Source organism: Schistocerca nitens, chromosome 9, assembly GCF_023898315.1.
Source record: "Schistocerca nitens isolate TAMUIC-IGC-003100 chromosome 9, iqSchNite1.1, whole genome shotgun sequence".
Classification (NCBI taxonomy): Eukaryota; Metazoa; Arthropoda; class Insecta; order Orthoptera; family Acrididae; genus Schistocerca; species Schistocerca nitens.
This window is the reverse complement of record NC_064622.1, coordinates 13,502,462-13,515,946: the sequence shown is the minus strand read 5'-3', so window position 1 is coordinate 13,515,946 and position 13,485 is coordinate 13,502,462. Positions and strand designations below refer to the sequence as shown.

At 44.8% G+C, this 13,485-nt stretch overlaps 1 protein-coding gene across 1 annotated transcript in view; it reads right to left on the bottom strand.

Moving 5' to 3' along the window:
• LOC126203503 (WSCD family member AAEL009094-like) overlaps positions 1-13,485 on the bottom strand; it is a 90,675-nt gene that overhangs the window by 44,803 nt on the left and 32,387 nt on the right. The window contains exon 4 of the mRNA XM_049937829.1: positions 12,861-13,112. Within this exon, the coding sequence (XP_049793786.1) occupies positions 12,861-13,112 (252 nt within the window). The remainder of the gene's footprint in view (positions 1-12,860; positions 13,113-13,485) is intronic.

Below are 13,485 nucleotides of genomic sequence, written 5' to 3'. Positions count from 1 at the left end.
TGTTGTTGAGAAGCGTACGAACACTTCGACTGAAATGTGCAGGAGCTCCATCGTGCACGAACCACGTGTTGTGTCGTACTTGTAAAGGCACATGTTCTAGCAGCACAGGTAGAGTATCCCGTATGAAATCATAACGTGCTCCATTGAGCGTAGATGGAAGAACATCACCAACAATGCCTGCCAAAACGTGCACAGAAAATCTGTGTTGATGCCGCGATTGCACAATTGCGTGCGGATTCTCGTCAGCCCACACATGTTGATTGTGAAAATTTACAATTTGATCACGTTGGAATGAAGCCTCATCCGTAAAGAGAACATTTGCACTGAAATGAGGATTGACACATTGTTGGATGAACCATTCGCAGAAGTGTACCCGTGGAGGCCAATCAGCTGCTGATAGTGCCTGCACACGCAGTACATGGTACGGAAACAACTGGTTCTCCCGTAGCACTCTCCATACAGTGACGTGGTCAACGTTACCTTGTACAGCAGCAACTTCTCTGACGCTGACATTAGGGTTATTGTCAACTGCACGAAGAATTGCCTCGTCCATTGCAGGTGTCCTCGTCGTTCTAGGTCTTCGCCAGTCGCGAGTCATAGGCTGGAATGTTCCGTGCTCCCTAAGACTCCGATCAATTGCTTCGAACGTCTTCCTGTCGGGACACCTTCGTTTTGGAAATCTGTCTCGATAGAAACGTACCGCGCCACGGCTATTGCCCCGTGCCAATCCATACATCAAATGGGCATCTGCCGACTCCGCATTTGGAAACATTGCACTGACTGCAAAACCACGTTCGTGATGAACACTAACCAGTTGATGCTACGTACTGGTGTGCTTGATGCTAGTACTGTAGAGCAATGAGTCGCATGTCAACACAAGCACCGAAGTCAACATTACCTTCCTTCCCCAATTGGGCCAACTGGCGGTGAATCGAGGAAGTACAGTACATACTGACGAAAGTAAAATGAGCTCTAACATGGAAATTAAAGCGTTTCCGGACACATGCCCACATAACATCTTTTCTTTATTTGTGTTTGAGGAATGTTTCCTGAAAGTTTGGCCGTACCTTTTTGTAGCACCCTGTACACTATTGCTACTATACTATACATGCACAACAGCTCAATTTCGTTCTTTGCTATCCTCCCCCGAGCAGGAAATTTAACGTCCGGCTTTACAGATAGCGCACAAATTTTTAGATTTCCAGAAGGCTTTCGACACCGTTCCTCACAAGCGTCTTCTAATCAAACTGCGTGCCTATAGAATATCGCCTCACTTGTGCGACTGGATTCGTGATTTCCTGTCAGTAAGGTCACAGTTCGTAGCAGTAGACGGAAAGTCATCGAGTAAAACAGAAGTAATATCCGGCGTTCCCCAAGGAAGTGTTATAGGCCCTCTATTGTTCCTGATCTATATTAACGACATAGGAGACAATCTGAGTAGCCGTCTTAGATTGTTTGCAGATGATGCTGTCATTTACCGTCTTGTAAAGTCATCAGATGATCAAAACGACTTGCAAAATGATTTAGATAAGATATCTGTATGGTGCGAAAAGTGGCAATTGACCCTGAATAAAGAAAAGTGCGAAGTTATTCACACGAGTACTAAAAGAAATCGGCTAAATTTCGATTACGCGATAAGTCACACAAATCTGAGGGCTGTAAATTCAACTAAATACTTAGCGATTACAATTACAAATAACCAAAATTGGAACGATCACATAGATAATATTGTGGGCAGAGCAAACGAAAGACTGCGATTCATTGGCAGAACACTTAGAAGGCGCAACAGGTCTACCAAAGAGACTGATTACACTTCGCTTGTCCGCCCTATTCTGCGCGGTGTGGGATCCGCATCAGGTGGGACTGATGGCTCACATCGAAAAAGTACAAAGAAGGGCAGCTCGTTTTGTATTATCGCGAAATAGGGGAGATAGTGTCACAAACATGATACGTCAATTGGAGTGGCAATGATTAAAACAAAGGCGTTTTCCGTTGCGACGGGGTCTTTTCATGAAATTTCAATCACCAGTTTTCTCCTCCGATTGCGAAAACACTCTGTTGGCACCCACCTACATAGGTAGAAACGATCATCTCGATAAAATAAGAGAAATCAGGGATGGCACAGAAAAATTTAAGTACTCGTTTTTCCCGCTTGCCGTTCGAGAGTGGAACGGTAGAGAGACAGCATGAAGGTGCTGAACACTCTGCCAGGCACTTCATTGTGAATAGCAGAATAATCACGTAGATGTAGATGTAGATGTAACGATAAAATTGCGTCCAACTGGTTATGTTTAGCAACTGTAGCCATAAGCGAAACTACCTCGGGGTATATAGGACGAATAAAAACGGAGAACGGAGGAAGATTAGGTTTTAATATTCCGTCGACACCGAGGTCCTTAGTGACGAAACACGAACTCGGCTTGTTTTGGGAATGTGCAAGGAAATCGGCCGTGCGCTTTCGAAGGATCAATCCTGGGATTCGCCTGAAGCGATTTAGGGAAATCACGGAAAGGCGGAATGTGGATGGCCGGACGCGGATTTGAGCCGTCTTCCCGCGAGCTCTAGTCCAGTGTGCAAACCGCTGCGTTACCTCGCTCCGTAGGACGGATATATCATGAACTTGGTCTCTCAGCGGTGTCAGTAACATAGCGTGTGCTCGAAGAGAAAGCTGCCCGGCACTGTCCAAGGTAACCCTTTCTGAAAACCCTTTTGACCACACAACGTCGCCACGTCGAGGCACCTGTGCAGGGACGTGAGAGCAGACCTGCACTCTGACTGTGAGAGGGCGATGCGGTTTGTGTGGACAGCCCTCAAGATGATGGTCTGACATACTCCGATCAGGTTACAATCTTCGCGTTCTCCAGTACACCCTTTTTTACACAAAACATATATACAATACAGCGATATAGACATGGTCGACTTTTCATCCGAGGAAAGAGGAAGACATCACCGACTTGCATATAACGACAATACGGGGTGGCGGAACGGGGAAGAGGGTGTGAGGCAAAGTTTCACAGCCGACAGGTGCGGCAACTGTGAGCGCGTCCTGTGCAATGCACAAGGGGCTGCGGCTCTATCGTGGAGGAAAGAGCCCCCCTGAACTGCTACCGGCAAATCTTCATCGTAACAGCCTACTATAAAGCCGTCAGAAGATTTCGGTAGTGTGCTGCTGTGACGGATTCTCCGTTAGCAGCATAATTTGGTAGGACCACACAATACACCCCGTATCACCTTTACTGATGATGGTTTGGTCTTCACCTTCCTTGTCGGTGTCGAAATCCACATTTTTCGACTTCACGCATTGCCGCTTTTGTCTCGGAGGCCATAAAGGTACAGTCGTGGACAAAACGAGCGAGACCCCTCGCCTTTTCGTTATGCTGATCCGCACAGCTTTAAAGTCTGCTACAAAGCATAACAGGCAAGGCGACTAAGTGCTACCAACATACTATGCGCAGGCGTGAAACTGAAAAACTATCCGAAATTTACAATGAAATGAATACCCTTAGCTGCATACAGGCGTTGATGTAAGTCAACGGGGACACTTGAAAATATGTGCCCTATCCGGGTCTCGAACCTGGGATCTCCTGCTCATATGGCAGACGTTCTATCCATCTTTTTTTTTTTCTTTTTGTTCGATATAGTTCATTGCGTTTGGTCTGGGCGGACGTCACAAGACATCCATTCAAGTTGATCGTTGATTCCTTGACTCAGTTTTTTTTTTTTTTTATTACAGAGAGCACGCAGCCCTCTGACCGAACACGCTGAGTTACCATGCTGGCAAATAGTTTTGAGACATGTCCGAAAGAACAGGTACCATCTTCATTTATGTATAGTTAAGGCTCGCCAGCCATTTGTCCATCTTCTTCTGTGCGGATGCACAAACAGTGCCCGAACTCTTATGGGAATCGGCAGTAAAGCCGCGAGTAATGAGTGTAATGGGCAGGGGCACTATGAATATAGCGCGGGACAATAAGTTGGGAATGTGGGTCTCGCGGGAGGCGTGTCAGAGATAAGTCCCTGCAGTCACACTATCCTCTGTGTTCTCGGTGGCTCAGATGGATAGAGCGTCTGCCACGTAAGCACGAGATCCCGGGCTCGAGTCCTGGTAGGGGCATTTTCTACTGTCCCCGTTGAGTTATATTAACGCCTGTATGCAGCTAAAGGTATTCATTTCATTGCAATTTCATTCTAACGAGCTGCATCGTCACCGATGGTATCTGTTCTTTCGGACATGTCCGAAACAACAGATACCATCTTCATATGTGTATCCGAACTTCGTCACACTGTTTTCAATCATGTGTGCATATTAAATGCTGATTACTGTATTAAACACAACTCGTAAATATAAGATGTAATGTTTTTGAGTCCATAAAGCTCTATGCAACGGAAACTGCAGATCATTTTGGCAATTTTCATTGCGAAATTGCCCGCTTATTCATGTCTAGGGCAATAATAGACGGCTGTTTTCCTGATTTGTCTGCTAGCGTAGTGAAAGGTGTTTGCTACTGCAAGGGAGGTCTGGTTTGTTTTCGGTTCTAATCTTGATGGAGGCAGATAGACTATCAATAAAGAAATTTTAATAATTCTCGCGCCCCCAATACGCTTTATTGCTGCCTTTATTCTGTACCGGCGCCCTGCGGATCTAAATAGGAAAATCTTGTAGAATTTCATACTTGTTACTGCCTAGTTTTTCCGCTTCTCTCAATAATTGAACTGACTTAAGTGTGGCACTGAATGATTTTTAACTGCATTTCGTTATGAATCTTCACGCGTTGCTAAATTTGCACACTTTCATGGTAGGTCAGCAACGGTAATCCAGTATGACTGGTCTGAACGTTGACACAGACCGTTTCGCGGCCGAATGTGCATAATATTTTGCTAATTTGTAACGATGTGGGGTACTTTGTCTTATTAAAGTAGTCATGTTATCTGGATAAGCTGAAATTCAAATCAAATGGCTCTGAGCACTTTGGGACTTAACTTCTGAGGTCATCAGTCCCCTAGAACCTAGAACAACTTAATCCTAACCAACCTAAGGACTTCACACACATCTTCAACTTTTGTATAGTCCTGTCTTCCTCAGTTGCGTGTAATATTACAGTATATTGATAATTTTTACTTATGGACCGTCTGACAGCAACTGAATAAAACACAATTTTAGTGCCATACGCGTTTCGCCTTTATTTTCTGCAAGGCATCATCAGTGGCCTGGAATATGTACATATGTTAGCTATTTTATTCACATTTTTGTAACTGTGCCTATAGGTTATAAACAGTTCTGGTGGTTGGTATTTCCTATTAAGTAGTAATGTTTTGAACTGTACTTACAGATTGCGTAGACAGTTTCTTACATATTACGCTCCTGTTGCATTTTTGGTGTTGTTCTTCTTCCTATGAACGCCAATTTGCTGTTTTTTCACATTTCACAGCACTATGCACTGAACGCTTGTTTTAGTGCAATGTTTTGGTTTCTGTTGCCGACTGTCAAATGTTTTTGCCAAAGATCGAATATTACTGCCAAACTTATGAGTGTAACTATTGAAGTATCGGTGGTCTGTTCGTGTATGCATCTGTGTGTGCGTTTGTGTATGTGTGTGTGTGTGTGTGTGTGTGTGTGTGTGTGTGTGTGTGTGTGTGTGTGTGTCTGAGTATGAGTGTTTTTTGGTGTGGTATTAATTTTATTTTATTTTATTTTATTTATTTATTTATTTTTGTTTTTGTCCTGTGTGTGTGTGTGTGTGTGTGTGTGTGTGTGTGTGTGTTTTGGTGTGATATATATTTTTTGTGCTCTGTGTGTGTGTGTCTGTATTTTGGTGTTATATTTCCTTTATTAAGTGTAGTAGGGAGCCTGTGCTGATGTGTGTTTGTTCATTTATCACATGTTTGTTTTCTGCTATGGTTTTCTGGATGTGGAAGTTTTCTTGCATTTGTATAAGATGTTTGTCATGGTTGCTTATTCTCATTATTTTCATTTCTTGTTCCATGTTTGTGGGATAGTGGTTGTAGTGTTTTAAATGCTCTGCAAATGTGGAATGGTTTGTTTCATACTTCCAACATCTGATATGTTCTTTGTATCTTGTTTCAAAATTCCTGCATGTCATGCCTATGTATACTGCATCACAACTTTGACATTCAAGTTTGTATATTCCTGATTGTTGGAATTTGTCCCTCTTGGTAGCTGGCTGGCTTAGGTGTGATTGAAGGGTTTGCCCAGGCTTATATGCTATTTTGAAGCCCTGTCTCTTTAGGATGTTTGCAACTCTGTGTGTTAGTTTATGTGTGTAGGTCATGGTGTACCATCTTGTTCTTTTCTGTGTGGTGTTGTCATTGTGTGTGTTTGTTGAGTGTGTTTGTAAGTTTTCAGCTTGTGAGTTCTTTTGTATTGTGGAAATGTTGTGTTTCTTTTTTATTTGTGTTTTTATTTTTTGATTGAGCCTGTGTACCACATGTGTGTCATACCCGTTGTTCCTAGCTATTTGTATGATCGTGTTCATTTCTTGTTCATAGTTTCTCTTGCTGAGTGGGATTTTGTTTAATCTATGTAACATGTGTCTTAGTGCTGCAAGTTTCTGGCTGTGGGGGTGGTTGGATGTGGAATGTATTATTGTGTCCGTGGTTGTTGGTTTTCTAAAGATGTTAAATGTATGTTTTCCATTTTCTTTTTTAATTGTAATGTCAAGAAAATTTATTTGATTTCCTTTTTCTTTTTCAAGTGTGAATTTTATGTTCTGATGAGCTTTGTTTATTTCTGAATGGAGTTCATCTATTTTTTCACTTGGCTCATCTACCAGACAAATAATGTCATCCACGTATCTGTACCAATATATGATTTTGAAACTTTCATTTGTGGTTATCTTGTCAAATATCTGATTTACAAGGTGACTGATGAAAATGTTTGCTAGTGTTCCTGATATTGGGGATCCCATGGGCAGTCCATCAGTTTGTAGATAATATTCTTCCTCAAACTGAAAGTAGTTTTGTTCAGTTGTCAGTCTGAGCATATCTGTTATTTCTTTTATTGCGTCTGTGGTGAGGTTGCTGTGGGATGAGAGACTTTGTTCTATGATTTCTATTGTTTCTGTGATAGGGATGGAGGTATACATATTTTCTATATCGAATGAAATCTGTGATGCTGTGTGTGGTACCTGTATGTTCTGTATGTTTTCTATTAGGTTTCCTGTGTTTATCACTGTTCTGTTGTTTTCTACTTTATAGTGTTTTGTAACTAACTTTTGGAGGTGTTTGGCTATGCGGTATGTTGGGGCTTTCTTGAAGTTGATAACAGGTCTCATTGGCATTCCGTCTTTATGTACTTTTGGTTGACTGCGGAGTGTTGGTGCTTGTGGGTTTTTCTGTGTTAAGTAGTATTTCTGTTTGTGTGTGAGTGTGTGTTCAATGTTTTTCAGTGTTCGTTTCACATTTGCCTGGAATCGTGTAGTTGGATCTGACTTCAGTTTTTGTATTGCGTTGGTGTTTATGTAATCCTTGGTTTTTGTGATGTATTGCTCTTTATCCATGAGTACTGTTACATTTCCCTTGTCTGCTCTTGTTATTAATACGTTGTTGTTTGTTAACTTTTGTTTTAACCTTTTCATGGTAGCTGCTTCTGTTTGGTTGTTCTTATTGTGTGTCTGCTGTGTTTGTTTTATTATGCCTTTTATTTCTTCTTTTACTAGTTCTCTTGTCGGTCCTATGTTTATTTCACAATTATTTTGTTGTTCTTCACGTGTAAGGATGTGTTCGGTTTCTACTATGAGATTTTCTATGTATTGATTGTTCACTTTGCTATTGGTGCAGTGTTTCAAACCTTTTTCCAAGAGCATTTTTTCGTTTTCGTGTAGTTCTGTCTCTGTTAGGTTAACTAAGCGTGGATGGAATGTGTGTTGGTGTTCATGTGGTTTCACATTTAAAATGTAAATGTATTGTTGCGTCTTTTTTACTGTTAGTTTCATTATCTTGTGTTTATGTTTGTTTTGTAAATGTTTCATTGCTGTGTATGTGTTGTGCTCAGTTTTTTCTACTAGTGCCATGAAAACTGCGGTGTTTCCTACGTTTTTTGCCTATTCTAGATGAGTCTCATAGAGCATCATGTGTGATGCTGTTCCTTGTGAGGTATGCGTATCAAAAGCTGGAACGTTTCTAATTTTTAATTTTTGGATCGAGCACATCTGAATTAAACTTTGACTGTTGCCTTCTCGCAATGTAATTTTACGACTTTTAATAATTTAATTCTGGTGAAGACATCCTTAGGGTTTCGAAACCTAGGTCAGTGTATTAAATAATTATTTGCAACCTTTTGGTTGTGTAATTTGTCCGGATAAAAGTTCTTTAGCTTGTTTTTCATATCGCCCTGGCAAAGAAGAAAGGTTTGTACAAACATGGACAGGGACCAACGCCACAATGTCGCAATTGGACGATGGAGTTTGTTAGGGAGGGTGGGTGCTTCGAATGGACTGACGGCTACTCTGACAGTTGAGTACGGGCTCTACCCCTGATTCACCTGGTCTGCTTCGCGTTTGACATCGTATGAGCTACATAACGAGCTAGGCACTGTAAACATCTCACCTAGGAAACAATATTGGAGCCTTTGTGTGGTGTGCGTACTGTAAGACCTTCAGTACACACACCATCAGATTATTTGACTAGTCGCTCTAACGGAGTAGGCGAGTGTCAGCAAAATGTCTCGGGGGTCTTATCCTGGAGTGTTTATCTTCTGCCGTTAGGTCAGACGATAGAAATGCCACTTGGACGCTTAAGAGTAGCTGATTGACGGTGACCAACTTTAAACAGAACTTGACTAATTTTCACACACATTTATTAAAATAATAACAAGAATAAAAATTACTTAACTTGGTTCTGCATGCTATTTACAATTGACAATCTGAAGTTCCTTTGGTATTGGTATGTTAATCTTATTCTCACATATATCCCTGATACTTGGCAAAAGTGTCTATACATTTATCTTCATGGCTATGTAGGGGAATATGGTAATCTTATTAGGAGCAGACTGAAACTTGACTATAGACTGCTACAGACTGGTGCAGACAAATGCAGACTCACTAATCGGAGGTCTGTACACTCGTTATAATACCTCGCGCATTCAGGTATCACTGCGCGAGTGTGATCCGCGAGGAGAAAAGGTTCTACGTTAGCACCAATCTCATTGGCTGCGTTACATGTTAATACGCGGATCGGCGGAAGCAGAATTTGGTCCGTCTCTAAGGCAGCGCCATCTCGTAGTGCGGAGACGGACGAGCGCTGCACCTGCGCTGTTGTGCTTAGCGGGGCGCGCTCTAGTGGTAAAGTTGTGTACGCGCTGAGTACGCGGAACTATGTACACAACACTTTGTACTAACGAAAACTGTGGTGCATTCCCACCCTATAGTACTGACGCGTGCCACCCAGCTGACGCGAACGAGCACACATCGGTCTATCACTGACAGAGATGGCGGGCAATGTCCAGTTTTATCCCAGACTGCAAAAGACGCGTGATGGTTTCTCCGCTTCTTGCCGCAGTCTGACAAAGGAAGCGATGGCAGTGGCCTCTCTGGTGTCCGAAAACCTGCCGAGTTGACTGTAGTAACGCCATCGTGCGTAAACGGCACGTGCCGAGACCAGATGTAACCGAAGGTCGAAGCTGACTGGTAGAAGGAGAAGGACTTGGTTCAAATGGCTCTGAGCACTATCGGACTTAACAGCTGAGGTCTTCAGTCCCCTAGAACTTACAAGAACTTAAACCTAACTAGCCTAAGGACATCACACACATCCGTGCCCGAGGCACCATTCGAACCTGCAACCGTAGCGGTCGCGCGGTTCCAGACTGTAGCGCCTACAACCGCTCGACCACAGCGGCCGGTAAGGAGAAGGACTTCCAGGTGGATTACGGTCAGAAACCGTAAGAGCACGCTATTTAAAAAAAAAGGCAGATGAACCAATGTGTACATGGACCAGTGCGTACCGAAAGCTGCATCATCAAAAGGTACTCCGAACGAAATGCGTGCGACAAACACTCAGGGTAGAGCGGTCATCTGAAAAGACAGCTTTACGGTTGGAAAGGCCTCGAAACGAGTACGCTGGCGTGGTGATCGTTGACTGGTTATTGCCGAGCAGGGGGCGTTTTGGCGTTCTGGGAGCTCGAGTCCAATCAAGTGCCTCTGGCCTTCTGTGACACGCGACGGGACTCCATGTCGAATCCTGACCTTGGCCCCTCGTTGTCCCCAGTGGTCGGGTTAGAGAACAGCAGTATGTCAGCACACTGAGAGACCAATTCCACTCAATACTTCAGTCTATGTTCATTGTGTACCGAGACGATGAACGCGGCATTGACGCCTAGAATTGTGCTCAACAGGTGTAATGAATACAATGATACCCTTCAGTACTCTTATCTGCTGAATCTTTGTGAAGGCCTTCGGAGGACGAGCTGCAAAGTCACTTCCCGAATTAGCTACATTTTCGCACGAGGAGTGGGTATGTACTTATCTCACATAGAGCCTATTAATAAAGGTTTTGTATCGTTTCACGGGTGTTGGTACTGTACTGCTCGGCAGTAAAACTGTAACAGAATGACCTGCGTAAGCTACAAATGTCAGATTGGTGTGAAACATACAACACGTTTGGATGTGCAAACGGTTACCGTTAGAAAGTAATCTCACAAAGTAGGGAAGAGTGAAGATTATGCTGTTTCTGATTCAGAAATCACGTTTGAATGCTTGTTTTTTCTGAGACAATCGTATTACACCTCAGGTAACAATGAAAAGCGAGTACCAGCGGGTGTCGGTATGTGACGGCGCAGCGGTTCAGCGTCCCGCGACGTTGCTGCTCGCGTTGGCCGGGATCCCGCGACTGCGTTCGAGTGCGGATCGATAGGTTCCGAAGAGGCATACTCAACGCCGGGAAGGATCTTAACAGTCCCCAGTAATCTCCTCCCATGAAGGTACACATTTCGTTCGCTCGACCGTGCACGGTACTACAGGCACGTCTCGTATTTCGAGTCGAGAGAACGGCTTGTAGCCTTAAGGCGAATGTCCCCAAAGGGACAGGGCGACGACGTCTGCAACAGCACCGGATGTCGGCAGGGCGACAGATTGGGGGGGGGGGGGGGGGGCGCTCTGGAGAGAACGAATGTTGCCAGACTGCGTCCGTCGTAGTCATACAGGCTCAACACCCAGTGTGATGGCGTGGAGTGTCACGAGGTACACCACAACCCCTTCTTCGGATAGCTGGTACCTTTGACACTGGGCCCTACATTTGTGAGGGTGATAGCTGTGCCCTATATTCGAGATCTCCGTCATTTCATGTTTCAACAACATAATGCAAAACCACTGGTTGCGCGTGCTGTCCTGTCCTGCCCTCTTGGACTGGAAACATCTGGTCAGGGGTTGGCGACAGACAGGTATGCCACCACACACCGGCTGCTACGTCTGGTGATCTCTAGCACACAGCAGAAACAGCACGGCATGAAGTGCCCGTGTCTGTCAGCGGAGCTGAGTTCGACTCTTTGCCCTGCTAGAGTATACCTGCTGCTGCCGTGTACTGGACATCGTGCCCAGCACATCCGTGTAATCGCCCTCACATTTAATCCTGCATTTAGTGTACCCGTAGAAATATTGCAACACGTAAGGCAATACTGACCTTACGACTTATCTTAGAAGAATGATTAAGGAAAGGCAAGCCTACGTTTCTAGCATTTGCAGACATAGAGAAAGCTTTTGACAATGTTGACTGGAATACTCTCTTCCAAATTCTAAAGGTGGTATGGGTAACATATAGGCAGCGAAAGACTATTTACAATTTGTACAGAAGCCAGATGGCAGTTATAAGAGTTGAGGGGCATGAAAGGGAGGCAGTGGATGGGAAGGGAGTGAGACAGGGTTGTAGCCTCTCCCCGATGTTATTCAATCTGTATATTGAGCAAGAAGTAAAGCAAACGAAAGAAAAGTTCGGAGTAGGTATTAAAATCCATGGAGAAGAAATAAAAACTTTGAGGTTCGCTTATGACATTGTAATTCTGTCAGAGACAGCAAAGGACTTGGAAGAGCAGTTGAACGGAATGGAGGATATAAGATGAACATCAACAAAAGCAAAACGGGGATAATGGAATGTAGTCGAATTAAATCAGGTGATCCTGAGAGAATTAGATTAGGAAATGAGACACTTAAAGTAGTAAAGGAGTTTTGCTATTTGGGGAGCAAAATAACTGATGATGGTCGAAGTAGAGAAGATATAAAATGTAGACTGGCGATGGCAAGGAAAGCATTTCTGAAGAAGAGAAATTTGTTAACATCGAGTATAGATTTAAATGTCAGGAAGTCGTTTCTGAAAGTATTTCTATGAAGTGTAGCCATGTATGGAAGTGAAACATGGACGATAACTAGTGTGGACAAGAAGAGAATAGAAGCTTTCGAAATGTGGTGCTACAGAAGAATGATGAAGATTAGATGGGTAGATCACATAACTTATAAGGAGGTATTGAATAGAATTGGCGAGAAAAGAAATTTGTGGCACAACTTGACTAGAAGAAGGTAGGACATGTTTTGAGGCATCAAGGGATCACAAATTTAGCATTGGAGGGCAGCGCGGAGGGTAAAAATCGTAGAGGGAGACCAAGAGATCAATACACTAAGCAGATTCAGAAGGATGTAGGCTGCAGTAAGTGGTGGGAGATGAAGAAGCTTTCACAGGATAGAGTAGCATGGGGAGCTGCATCAAACCAGTCTCAGGACTGAAGACCACAACAACAACAATAGTGTACCCTTGCTACTGTATCGTCTTCGCACAACAAGTGTTACTCGGTGTTTTGGCCGGCGGGCGGCGGCGCGGCAGAGTGCAGCGGAGGCGTGTGCGCGGCGCGGCGTACTCACACTTGCCCCTGTTGCGGTGGTAGCGGTCGGGCGACGCGAAGCCGACGTGTCCGCCGCTCTGGCGGTTGAACTCGGCGAGGATGGCGGGCGCGGGCGCGCGCACCAGCAGGACGGCGCGGCTGAAGGGCGCGCGCGCCTCGGGGCCGCTCTCGTGCGTCTTCACCACCAGCACCGACCCGTTGCACACCGACTCCGCCGGGAAGCCGTTCTTCAGCAGCCCGAAGTCCTTGTACACCGAGCCCGTATACACGCCTGCAACACGCCGGCGCAACGCGTCAAAACGTCTAGGCGGCGCAGAGCCGAGGGGGGCAGGGGACGAAAGACCACAACACAGAGACTGCCCGATGCAGAAGTGCGGCTGTTGTCTGCTACTGGGCACTTTGCGACAGCACTGCGTCGCTGCGCAGAGGCCACTGCACCGTACAGGGGGCCGTCCTCGGCGCGACGTCCGCGAGGCGGTCCACAACTGGCTGCTCGAGCCCGCCCCACTCTGGGACGCTGTCTCTCATCACGTCATCCAGTCTACGAGCAGGCCTCCTGCGATGACGCTCTGCAGGTTTCACCTGCCCCCAATGTACGCTCAGTCGGTTTCCTACCACAACATACCCCAAGCCATTCAATTCTG